General features: G+C 49.1%; 1 protein-coding gene across 2 annotated transcripts in view; it reads left to right on the forward strand.

Annotated features, from left to right (window-relative positions):
- Positions 1-951: 951 nt before the first annotated feature.
- LOC128835440 (vitamin D 25-hydroxylase) overlaps positions 952-13,543 on the forward strand; it is a 38,623-nt gene continuing 26,031 nt past the window's right edge. The window contains exons 1-2 of one of the 2 annotated variants that reach the window (XM_054024931.1): positions 1,087-1,164; positions 10,539-10,677. Coding sequence is in view for 1 of the 2 variants with exons in the window: in XM_054024930.1 (XP_053880905.1) it covers positions 952-1,164 (213 nt within the window). In the remaining variant the exon portion in view is untranslated. Of the gene's footprint in view, positions 1,165-10,538; positions 10,678-13,543 lie in introns of both variants that reach the window. The other variant, XM_054024930.1, reaches the window with a different exon arrangement.

The raw sequence follows: 13,543 nt of genomic DNA on the forward strand, positions 1-13,543 counted from the left end.
AAGTTCTTAAATTACTTAATTACTGCTGAAATGTTTCCCCATAGCCTGGTTTGAAAACTTCTGCTCAGAAGGTCTTTCCAGGGCCCCATTTATGGAGTTACTGTCTGGCGCTGAAGGCTGACATGCCATTTGGCCTCAGCAGAAGATTCTTTCAGTCTAGGAGAAGCATATTCCTAAAGCACTGCATCTTAGCCTGCTCAAACAACTTTGTAAGGCACAGATGGTGCAAAAAGCCCCCCAGAGCAGTTACGAGCCAAACCCCAACAGCTCGCCTGCAGCTTTCAAGCTGCCTCCCTCCCACCCTCTCTTCCTAGTGATGTGCTTTATTTCTGTCTGCTCCTCACTACTGTTTGCACAGGGTGGCTGATCACTAATTCGCTCGTCTGGGGCTTTCTCTGAGGAAGCTGCATGGGTTGCACCACAGGGCTATTTGTAACCGGCAGCGACCTTTATTGCAAGCGCAGGTAAGAGCCTCTCGTTGAAACAACCCATAAGGGCCTTGTCCACTAATCTCCCCAGTTACGCTACTGCGAGACTGGTGGTTGGGGCGCTAGGGTGAAGCAGGGGACCTGGACTGTTCACGGCTGGCCGGGGGGGAGCAACTCCCCGAACAAATATTTTTGCGGCCAGCTACACGAGGGTCAGTTATGTAACCATCCCGCCTCGGCTCGCTGCTGGCTGAGTGAAACAGCGCAGAACGCGGTTACACGCGGAGTGAGCACTTGAGGGGGAGTAACGGCGGAAATCCCAACGGCCTCTTTTGAGAACTTGAGAGGGGGGAGAAAGAGCCGGCCGCCGGACTGACTCCGCCAATCATATTTGGAGTCTCTTGACTAGCTCGGCCGCCGGCCAATCAGGGCGGTCGAGGGAAGGCAGCACCCACGTGGCTGTGTGAAGGGGCGGGGGAAAGGGGAGTCGGGAGCTGGCAGAGGGCAGCGGCGGAGTGGGGGAATGTGGTCCCAGGGTCAGGTGCTCACGGCGGTGGGCACTGGCGCGCTCCTGCTCCTCCTCCTCTCGCTGATGGTGAGGCAGCTGCTCAAGCAGAGGCGACCGCCTGGTTTCCCGCCGGGACCCCGGGGGCTGCCCCTCATCGGCAACATCTACTCGCTGGCCGCGGAGCAGCCGCACGTCTATATGAAGAGGCAGAGCCAAGTCCATGGCCAGGTATTTCAGCACCTCCTTGCCGACTACCAGCCTGGGGAGTGCTTGGGGGAGGGGCAGCAGGGACGACCCCCCCACACCCCAGCCAAGAGCTAGGTGTATTGAACAGTGCACAAGATGCCACCATTCACCGTGCAGGACATGCCATCCCAGGGCACGTCTATTGCACCATTATTCACCATGCAGGACGCCCCGTCCGAGGGGCACATCCCTGGTGCCACACTAGTCCCATTGTGCCACTATTCACAGTGTGCCGCTAGTCACACTCCTCCGGCGGGTGTCAAGACGGGGCACTCAGTGACACACAGTGGCACTCTGGAAGGTGTCAAGAGCACCACTGTTCAAGTGCAGGACCAGGAGGGGCCCTAGCTTTTTTGCCAGCCAGGGTGGAAAATGGTAGTGGCTAAGTCACAAAAGAAACAACTCACCGCCAACCAATCAGCAGAGATGGGGCGGGGGCAAGCTAATTAATAGAAACAAAAAAAAAATGAGCAGTACAGTGCCAACTTGAAGTTGGCACCCAGAGTGACCCATTCCTAGAACCTGGAGATGTTGAGAGCACCACTGTTCATGGCTTAGGATGCCCCACTGAGGGGATGGGGTGGCAACAGTACCACTATTTAGGTTTCAGAATCCCTCCTCCCCGCCTCCCAAGGTATGTCAAGAATGCCACTATTCCTGGGTCAGGACTCTCCTCTAGTGGTGACAGCACCACTATCCACAGTGCAGAACACACACAGGGGCTGTTGAAAATGCCACTATTCACAATTCACAATAAATTAAACAATAAATCACCAGGACCAGATGGTGGTCACCCAAGAGTTCTGAAGAAACTCAAATATGAAATTGTAGAACTACTAACTGTGGTATGTAACCTATCATTTAAATCAGCTTCTGTACCCGGTAACTGGAGGATAGCTAATGTGACACCAATTGTTAAAAAAGGCTCCAGAAATGATCCTGGCAAGTACAGGCCTGTACACCTAACGTCAATACCAGCCAAACTGGTTGAAACGATAGTAAAGAATAGCATTATCAGACACACAGATAAACACAATTTGTTGGGGAGGAGTCAACACAGCTTTTGTAAAGGGAAATCATGCCTCAGCAATCTGTTAGGAGTCTCTGAGGGGGTCAACAGACATGTGGACAAGGGTGACCCAGGGGATAGAGTGTACTTAGACTTTCAGAAAGCCTTTTTGACTAGGTCCCTCACCAAAGGCTCTTAATCATGAGATAAGAGGGAAGGTTCTCTTGTAGATCTGTAACTGATTAAAAGAAAACAAAGAGTAGGGATAATTGGTCAGTTTTCAGAATGCAGAGAGGTAAATAGTGATGTCCCCCATGGGTCTGTCCTGGGTCCAGTACTATTCAATATTTCCCCTCGACCACTCTCCCACTGCTCCCTGCCCTTACTATATCACATATCCCCCTACCCCCCCCCCCACTCAATACCACAGGGTTGGGCTACTTGGGACGAGAGACAGTGTTCTCGTGACAGTCCATCCGCATTGCCGTGTTGTCTTCTGGCTCTATGCTGTATCTGGAAGTGGAAAGGTTGTAGGGATAGGAACCATCTAGTCACTCGTGCATTCCTCTCTTTGTTTGTGTGCATCCATTGGAGTGGCGCGTGGTCCGTCACAAGGGTGAACCGCCATACAAGTAGATAGTACCATAGAATCGCCATGGCCCATTTAACTGCTAGGCATTCCTTTTCTACTACGGCGTACTATTGCTCCCTGGGCAGGAGCTTTCGGCTGAGGTATAGGATCGGGTGCTCCTCATCCCCCACCATCTGTGAAAAGATGGCCCAAGTCCTACCTCCAAGGCATTTTTTGTAGGATGAATTCCTTTTTGCAATCTGGGGCTGCGAGCACTGGATAACTGCAAAAGATCGTCCTTAGGTCTGTGAAAGCTTCTTTTGCCGCCTTGATCCACTTAACTATGTCCAGGCCACAAGCTCTTATCAGGTCCATCAGAGGCACTGCCCTCATGGCGAAGTGAGAGATGAACTGGCGATAGTACCCCACCATCCCTAAGAACGCTCTGACTTGCTTCTTGCGGGTCGGGTGGGGCCATTCCTGTATTGCTTCCACTTTGTTCCACTGGGGCTTCACCAGGCCCCTTCTGACTACATACCCGAGGTATCTGGCCTCGGCTAACCCTGTTGCACATTTGGATGGGTTCGCGGTGAGGCCAGCCTAAGAGCATCTAGTACCACTTCCACTTTCCCCAGGTGCGTATCCCAGTCAGGGCTATGGATTACCACATCAGCTAAATAGGCGGCAGCATACTTGGCATGGGGTCGAAGGAATCTATCCATCGATCGTTGGAAAGTTGCAGGGGCCCTATGGAGCCGGAAAGGGAGGACAGTATATTGGAAGAGGCTGTCAGGTATAGAGAAAGCATTTTTTTCCTTGGCATCCTCAGCCAGGGGGATCTGCCAGTAGCCGTTTGTCAAGTCCAAGGTGGTCAAGTATCGGGCCTTGCCTAACTGATCCACCAGCTCATCAATACTTGGTATCGGGTAGGCATCGAATTGAGATACCTCATTTAACTTCCGAAAGTCATTACAAAACCTCAGGGTGCTGTCAGGCTTGGGGACCAAGACAGTAGGGCTGGACCACTGGCTGTGGGATTCCTCAAATCACTCCAAGTTCCAGCATTTTCTTACTTCTGCCCTAATTTCTTCTCTTTTTGTCTCTGGTATGCAATATGGTTTTGTCGTCACCCTTGCTCTGGGACAGGTGACGATGTGGTGTTGGATCAGCGTTGTGCGGCCTGGTTGTGTGGAGAACACATCTTGGTTCTGCTGGATCATTTGACAACCTCTGTTCATTGTTCTGGGGCTAATTCGGGGGATATCCTTACCTGCCCTTGTTGGCCATCTGCCTGCGGTGGAGCTGGCAGGATGGCCAGGCACATCTCCCGATCGAGCCAGGGTTTCAGTCAGTTGACGGGGTAGATCTGCTGTGTCTTTTGGCGGTCTGGCTGCTTCACCTAATAATTCACTTCCCCAACGGCTTCCATGATCTCATAGGATCCACGCCAACTGGCCAGCAGCTTGCTTTCTGTTATTGGTACCAGCACCCATTCTCCTGGTTGAAATTTCTGTGTTTTTGCATGATGGTTGTAGTAGGTTCGTTGGGCCTCTTGTGCTTTCTCAAAATACTCATATACTATGGGGATCACTTGGGCTATTTGTTCTCTCATCTGGGACACGTGTGTGATTATGTTCTTCCCCGGGTTGGGTTGTTCTGCCCATTCCGCCTTCGCGATGTCTAATATGCCAGTGGGTGGCATCCGTACAGTAGTTCGAAGGGGGAGAATTCAGTAGATGCCTGGGGAACTTCTCATCAGGTATGGTAGGAGAGTATTCCAGTCTTTTCCGTCTTGGGCCATCACCTTTCAGATCATGCTCTTGAGAGTGCAGTTAAATCGCTTGACCAAACCATCTGTTTGGGGATAATAGACAGAGGTCCACAAGGCTTGAAGGCGGAGCAGAGTACATAAATCATTCACTACTCTCGACATGAAGGGAGTTCTTTTGCAATCACCTTGGATGTGGGGTTTCTTAAAGGAATGGCTTTGGGGTACCGTGTAGCGTAGTCCAGGATGACGAGTATGCTACTTCCCCCCTGTATTAGCACTACTCGGTACAACAGATCCTGTTTGATTATATAGTATGGCCCTGGGCCTTTGGTTTTCCCTTCTACTGGCACACCATTTACCTCTACTGCCTCCTCCCTCACGTTCGCATACAGTGGGTTATAGGCTTGGTCCTGCCGAAAACACTCGCATGCAGGACCGATCTGGCCTGATTCTGTTGGATTGGGCTCCCCTCCTTCTCTTGGAGTGCTTCCGCTTGTGCAGGGGGCCTTCTTTGGGTCTCCACTGGTCCGTGTTACCTTGCGGTTTCCCTGACGGGGCCTTCTCCCAACCAGGGCAGCTCTCTGGTTTGCCGCCAAAATCCTGGTTCCTAATCTTGTATCTGCCCTCCTTTCCCGTCTAGATTTCCGGGACTTCCCGGGGGGTGAAAATAACTTGGGAAAACCCAGAGTTTTGTGGTAGGGCCATCCATGGGCGCCTTGATCTCCGCTCTGGGTTTACTGCCCTCCCCAAGTCGATGTGGGGGGAGTAGGCCTCGCCCTGAAAAGTCCCTGCCAATTAAGACCGGGTAGAGGAGCTTGGGGACCACCCCTGCAGTCACCTTGGTAGTGTTCCCCTGGATCTCAATCCGTATTGGGATTGTGGGGATGAAATTTACTGTGCCGTGGACACATGTTACTCCGGTGCTCTTGGCCCAGCTCAGTTGGTCTTGCCCCACTAACTTCCCTGAGACCAATGTGACAGCACTCCCAGAGTCCACCAAAGCTATGGTCTGGATGCCGTTCATCTTTACTGGCCTGGTGTACTCATGTGGGGCCGTCGTGACCCCCACCAGGCTGATTAGGCCACATTGGACCCTGGGATCCCCCAGATTGCATTGCATGGGCTGCTATATGCCCCAACTCTCCACACTCATAACAGCGATATCCCATCCTGGAGGTTACCCTCTGTCTTGGGCTCTCTGACCCGCTCCCCCAGCCCTCTCCCTCTGGACCCCCAGATCTCTTCGGGGCCTCAGGCTGCTCCTTGGTGCCTGTTCTTCCAGCCATGGCTTTCCTGGAGTTCTCGATGATCTGGGGCCTCGGGATTGGGACTGATTTCCTGGAATGCCGTGTTTCACCTCCCAGTTGTCTCTCCATGAGGGTGACCAGTTCGTCATAGGTAGAGGGGTCATTCTGGCCTACCCAGGCTCAGCGGCCCGAGGGTAGTCCCCTTGTATATGGGTCCAGCACCAGGATCTCCATCATTTTCTCAGAGCTGAGAGCCTCCAGGAGAAACGACTTCCGGGCTAGGTGGATTAGGTCAAACAGTTGTGACCGCGGTGTCTCGTCTTCGCAATACTGCCATTCATGGAACCTCTGGGCTTGCAAGGCCGTCATTACCCCTGCCCTGGACAGGATCTGCGCCTTCAGCCAGGGGTAATCTGCCGCCTCCTCTGCAGTCATATCATAGTAGGCCTTCTGGGCCTCCCTGCACAAAAATGGGGCAAGGATGCCTGATCACTGGTCTTGGGGCCAGGCCTCCTGCAGGGCTGTCCTCTCGAAGGCCAGGAGGTATTCCTCCACATCATCCTCCCGGGTCATTTTCTGCAGACAGTAGCTGGCCCGTATGGTTTGCGTCCCGTCATACCCGCAGTTCAGCTCCGTAAGGGCCTTCACCTGGTTCACTAGTTCCTGCAGCATGGCCCAATCTTTGGTGGCCTGGGTCATCAGCAGGCAATTGGTCTCTTGCTGCAGCCACATGGCCTCCTGTTGGGCAGCTGCCTGGACCCGGGTAGCCTCCTGCTGGGTGGCGGTGGCTTGCACCAGTGTTTTGACCACGTCCCCCATCTTGGGGCAGGGTGGTTGTGACCCACCCTGGATTATGTTCACGGTGCAGAAATCCCATCACTGAAACCACGTGTGGCAAAATAGCCAATGTTGGTATTGTGGGTCCCGCACTTTTCTTGGTGGAGGGGCTAAGACCCTACCCCTTGCCACTGCTCTTGGGGTGCTGAGGGCCCCACTAGTGGCCCAGGAAGGTGGTAGAAGAGGAAAATGGGAGAGGGATCTGGATTTACTCCACACTCTGAGCCCCAGCCCCTCTCAACCCCTGCGGGTTTCTTATCCTCTTCCCCCCTAGGGTAGAGTTACCCTTGGTCCTTAGATGCTGGGGGAGGGAGTCTCCCTTACTTCGGTTCTCTGATCTTTCAAGTCTGAGCAACACACCTCCAAGCTCCAGTCCTCTCTCCTTCCTCACACACCCTGACTGCCTGAAGCAGGGGGTTTTATTAGGTTGCTGACAGGGCCTTAATTGACTACAGGTGCTCCAATTATCCTGTAGCAACTCTCCCTAGTCTACAGGGAACAACGCCTTAATTAGCCTAGGGCATATATATTTCCCCTCTCCTACTCCTCCCTGGCCTTCCTGTATCCCAATGTATTCAGAAATGATCTGGAAAAAGGGGTAAACAGTGAAGTGGCAAAGTTTGCAGAAGATACAAAATTACTTAAGTCCAAAGCAGACTGCGAAGAGTTACAAAGGGATCTCACAAAACTAGGTGAGTGGGCAAAAAAATGGCAGATGAAATTCAATGTTGATAAATGCAAAATCATGCACATTGGAAAACATAATCCCAACTGTTAATACAAAATGATGGGATCTAATTTATCTATTACCATTCAAAAAAGAGATCTGGGAGTCATTGTGGATAGTTCTCCGAAAACATCTGCTCAATGTGCAAAAGCAGTCAAAAAAGCTAACAGAATGTTAGGAACCATTAGGAAAGGTATAGCTAATAAGACAGAAAATATCAGAATGCCACTATATAAATCCATGGTATGCCCATACCTTGAATACTGTGTACAGTTCTGGTGACCCCATCTCATAAAAGAGAGATTAGAATTGGAAAAGGTACAGAGAAGGGCAAAAAAAATGACTAAGGGTATGGAACAGCTTTTGTATGAGGAGAGATTAAAAAGACTGGGACTTTTCAGCTTGGAAAAAGAGACGACTAAAAGGGGATATGATAGAGGTCTATAAAATCAGGACTGATGTGGAGAAAGTGAATAAAGTGTTATTTACTCCTTCACATAACACAAAACCAGGGGTCACCCAATAAAATTAAGAGCAGGTTTAAAACAAACAAACAAAAAGTACTTCTTCACATAACGCACAGTCAGCCTGTGGAACTCGTTGCCAGGGGATCTCGAGAAGGTCAACATTATATAGGGGTTCAAAAAAGAACTAGATAAGTTCATGGAGGATAGGTCCATCAATGGCTATTAGGCAAGACGGTCAGGGGTGTCCCTAGCCCAGGGATCGGCAACCTTTGGCCTGCGGCCTGCTAGGGCAAACACCCTGGCGGGCCGGGCTGGTTTGTTTACCTGCTGCATCCGGAGGTTCGGCCGATCGCAGTTTGCTGGTTCCCAGGCCAATGGGGGCTGCAGGAAGTGGTGCGGGCTGAGGGATGTGCTGGCCACCGCTTCCCACCGCCCCCATTGGCCTGGAGCGGTGAACCGCTGACGCGGCAGGTAAACAAACCGGCCCACCCTGCCAGGGTGCTTATCCTGGCGGGCCGTGTGCCAAAGGTTGCTGATCCCTACCCTAGTCTTTGATTGCCAGAAGCTGGGAGTGGATGACAGGGATCACTTGATGATTGCCTGTTCCTTTCATTCCCTCTGAAGCATCTGACATTGGCTACTGTCAGAAGACAGGGTCTTTAGCTAGATGGACCATTGTTCTGATGCACTATGGCCATTCTTACATTAATGCACAATGTCTCTATTCATGGCACAGGACGCTTATGCAAGCTGTGTCAAGAGCACTGCTATTTATCATATAGGATGTCTCTTCCCAGGTTGTCGAGAGCACCACTATTCATGGTGCAGAATTCCCCTGGGGAGAGTCACAAGCCCTGCTATTTATGATATGGGACACCCCTCTGGGAGGGCAGGATGTGTCAAATCCCACTCTTTACAGCACAACATGTCTATTCCTGGAGTAGGGAGTGTCAAGGATACCACTATTCATAGCACAGTAATCAACTTTGGCGTATGTAGGTACTACTGTTATGGCACAGCAAAGTTTTTCTATCTCTGGCATTAATACTGTAATCAATCACAGGGCAGCACGCTTTGCTGGGAGCCATCCAGTTCAACACCAAACATGGTGCAGCCTGGCTCGTGGCTAGGCACTGAAACCACTGCTAAACATGATGCGTACTCCACAGTATAGGGTATTGAGACCTTAGTTACATATAATATGGTGCATGAGCAGAGGGTTGGACTAGATGACCTCCTGAGGTCCCTTCCAACCCTGATATTCTATGATGATGTTTTGATAAATGCAATAGAATACCTAAGTGCAGAATGTGGAGACATCCATTATTCACAAGATGGTGCAGCACAGCTTTACACAGGACATAGCATGCACTGATACAAATGTGAAGACCTTGGCAAAAAATAAGCATAAGATGACATTGTACATAGGTCACCACATAGCTTTAAGACCTTTGTTAAATCTTTTGACACAGTATCAATATATGTATTCCAGTGAAGTACTATATACCTCTCACTTGTAACTTTGAAACTTTTGCCAGTTATATCATATGGCACCATCTCTCTCACTCTGCAACTTTGAGAACTTTGTATGGTTGCCCCTCCCCTAATCTAGGAATTCCCGAAATAGTTGACTATCATGTTACTGAAAGAGACAATTGATTTGCTTAGTTAGAAGAATCAAATCCATTTGTATTTTAAAAATTAAGATGAAAAATTACGGAGCAGATAAAGTGGTCCATACATTTATACATATATTTATATATAATTATTTAAGTAAGGATATCAGCAATGACTTTCCCTCACTACCCCACTCTTCCCTTGCCCTGTAACATGTGACTCTTGTTTCTAGATATGTAATGTACTTAACCCTTCCATGTATTTTTCTGTGGATCGTGTTATTGGTTGCTAAAAATATTATGATATCTGCCTTACTCTGCAGCTTTGAGACATTTAATAACATCATCAAGACTATTGAAATTACAGGTAAATATTAACTAAAATGAAGGTCAGCATTTACCACTGAGACCAGAGGTGCTGGGACAATTTTTATAGTGAGGGTGCTGAGAGCCATTAAACCAAATTGTAAACCCTGTATATAATGGAAACCACTTTAAGTCAGGGGGTGCAATAGCACCCCTAATTCCAGCACCTATGACTGAGACACAAGTAATCTTGTTAAGCAAAAAACAAGTTACATCTATTACTCACATTGGACTTTATTGCACATTTCCAGTGGAAAACTAGTAGGAGGGGATTAAAGAGGGTGAAATCTAAAGATCTCTCCTGAATTGTTCTGTCAGAGGGAAGTCTCACTTTCATGCTCTGCCAATCATCTGTGTCACCAATAGCTCCCTTGTGACAGGGTATACCAAGAATTTGCCAACCACTGATGGAGGCCCACCATCTTTGCACAATCTGCCCTAAGAAGGTATCCTACTGGAGGGGAAAAGCAGCAAGTTCAGACCTATAGGGATACCTAGAGAGGCGTCCCATGATCAGCTACAGGCAGAACCAGCAGAAGTTGATCTTCTGGCACTTAGAAAGGCTGGGGACAGGTTGAGGCCTATTGGAACTTTGCAGGCCAGATAAAAAGGGCTGTTTTTTTCTACTAGGGGCCTGTTCAGAGTGAAGTCAGGACAGGAAAAGACTAGTGTTTATATTATGAACTTTAATGCCCAGGTGGCTATTCTGAGTTGAGATTTTATTCCTTTCTGTTAACCCTGGAAGGGGTCTGGACTGAGAGCTGGCCTGACCAGAGGGCTAAGACACAGATGCAGCAGACCAATGAGGAACCAGGACTCAGGTGTGCGCTAGAGAGGAAGAGTCCCTGAAATGCTGCATCCTGACATGGAGGGGCATTTTTGTGGTGAGTGCACATTATAATACATGGAACCAGAAGCGGTGATGGTCCTCAAAGGGGACAATGGAAGATTTGTTAAGGCTTTTTGCTTGACAACAGCAAGCTCATGCAGAGGCTCAGTGGCTGTTCCTAAAGGGGCAACAAGAAGCCCAATGGACAGCCTTGAGCGACATCAACTATAGCAACAACAGCAACAGAGAGTTTCAGGAATCAGTGCTCTGGTGGATAGCTAGCCTATCCCTGTCTGGAACAATACCACTAAGGCCAGGCCTGACCTTGCTAAGTTGGGGCCAGATGATGACCCAAAGGCATACCTGGTCATATTTGAGTGGATAGCCCAATGGGCTAAGAGTATCTGAGCTGCTTGGCTTTTGCCTTTGCTGTTTGGGGAAGACCAGGCCACCTGCCAGGCCCTTGACAATGAGGCAGCTAAAGAATATGACACCATAATGACTGTCATCAGATGGGTGTGTCCCCAGAGACATATCAACACTGATTCTGGACAGAACCTTTTTCTCCTGCATCATGATCCCACATCATGGCCCAATGTCTGAAGGACTGAGCTATCCAGTGGCTCTGTCCAGAGACCTGCGTTGCACTAGACATTATAGACTCAGCAATAATTGGCAGTTCTGCCTACTGCAATTCAGACCTGAGTTCACTGGCAAAACCCCAACTCAATAGCATTTGCCATCCAGATCACTACAGATTATCTGGCTAAACGTTGGCCCAGTAAAACTAATCACTTCAAGCCAGATGGCTCACAGACACAGCCCTAAGATGAGAAAGGCACTGTCGAGCCCCCAGCAGACTTCAGAAGCAAGTGGAGGCCAGCTAATGGACTCCACAATGCAACCCAAATTGTTGCAACAGGGGATGTTGATCACATCTCCAGGAGAGGACTACTGAGAGTTGCAATCAAAAGCTGGTAATGCAGGCTTTCCTAGCAATCATATTGATTATGTTTGTTGCAGGAAGCCAGGATCTATCACTCATTCATGTCCCCGATGGAATGTGACCTCATGGACTGTAGAATCATACTTTGTGGCAGTTCTGATCAAGCAATTGACAAGCATATATAGTCCCAGTACAACTTGGCAGGCAAACAGCTCTGGGCTTAATGGGCCCAGGGTTTTCCATGTCTTAGACTGGGAAACCTTTTCTGACCCAGAGTTCTCTGATATGATGATTCAGTGCAGGTTATCTGCATACATGAGGACATTTGCTCCTGTGGGGAACAAGCTTCTGTCAACCTGCTCTTTGCTTGTGGCACTTCATACACTACATTGAGGGGGGTTTTGTCCTTTGAATTGTTGTATGGCCGAAAGTCCTGGGGAATTCTGGTTATCCTTAGAGAAGCCTGGGAAGAATAACCATACCACTCCCAAAATGTATTACATTATGTCATGTGGATGTGGGAATGGCTGGGTCTCATGAGACAATTTGCTCAAGAAAATGTACTGCGAGCCCAGCAAACGCAGGTCTGACAATAAAGGTGCTCAAGAGAAGGTTTATTAGCCCAGGGATCTAGTATTAGTCCCCAATATGGAAATTAAACTTTTGGCCAAATGGCAATGTCCATACCAGGTCATCTGGCGAGTTGGTGAGGGGGACTGCGAGATCAGATTTATCATGTTTATCTGTTAAAACCATGGTGAGCCCAAGAAAACCTATGTATAGATCCCAGAGATCTCCCTGTTCTCCTGTACCACAGGTAGAGGCTCCAGTGCCCCCCAACGTATCAGTAGCAGCAGATCTTGCCTCACATTTATTCTGGATAGCCAAGAACCTCTTGGAGCACTATTCACTGTTCTCCTCCCTGCCAGGCACATCCTGGTACACCAAATTCTGACAAACCCAGGGACAAAGCCTGAACATAAAACCCATCAAATCTCTAAGAAGCTTCATGGAGTTGTGTAGTGGGAGGTACAGTTAATGCTGGAACTCATAGTCACTGAGGAGTCCACAAGTCCCTGGTGCAGTCCTGTGGTGCTATTACCTAAACCAGACAACAACATCTGGTGCTGCATAGATTTCTGGATTCTATCCTAGTTTGAAACTTATCCAGTGCCCCAGGTAGATGAGCTCCTTGATCATTTAGGGAAGGCAAGGTATATTATAACACTGTACTTGACAAAAGGGTACTGGCAAATGCCCTTTACACTAGATTTGAGGGAAAAAACAGTATTTGCCATGCCCCTGAGGCTTTTTCAGTTCACCACCATGTCCTTTGGTTTGCATGGGGCCCCAGCCGCTCATGGACCATGTGGTTTGCCACCAGTTTGCAGCAGTATACTTTGGCAATGTGGTTATTTTCAGCACAGACTGATGGTCACACTTGGTCCATGTGGCATCTGTACTAGTTGCTGGGGGAGGCCGGACTCACAAACCCCCAAAAATGCAAATTTGGCATGCAAGAAACTAAATACCTTGGATAGCTTATGGGAAATGGCTGAACCTATTCTCTTGAGAACAAGAGAGAAGCCTTGAAGAAAACCCTGGTCCCCAAGACCAAGAAGCAAGTGTGGGTGTTTCTAGGACTGACAAGTTATTCTCATTGCTTCATTCCACAATTTGCCACCCTAGCAACATCTTTGACTAAACTTACAAAGGTATCTACACCAGCGGTATTATGTACAAGGGAGTGTGAGGAAGTCTTTGAAAAGATAAAGGACATTTTATGGAGGCAACCTATGCTCCGGTACCCAGACTTCTGGTTACCATTTATTCTTCAAACAGATGCATCAGAAGTTGGCCTAGGAGTTGCATTAGTATACAACTCCCAAGAAGTGTGTCGCGGAATACACTCACCACTAGTGTCACCTCTCCCTGGTCTCTTTGGGAATTAGCTCTCACCTAGCATTGCACTCTA

Source organism: Malaclemys terrapin, chromosome 4 (genome assembly GCF_027887155.1).
Source record: "Malaclemys terrapin pileata isolate rMalTer1 chromosome 4, rMalTer1.hap1, whole genome shotgun sequence".
Classification (NCBI taxonomy): Eukaryota; Metazoa; Chordata; order Testudines; family Emydidae; genus Malaclemys; species Malaclemys terrapin.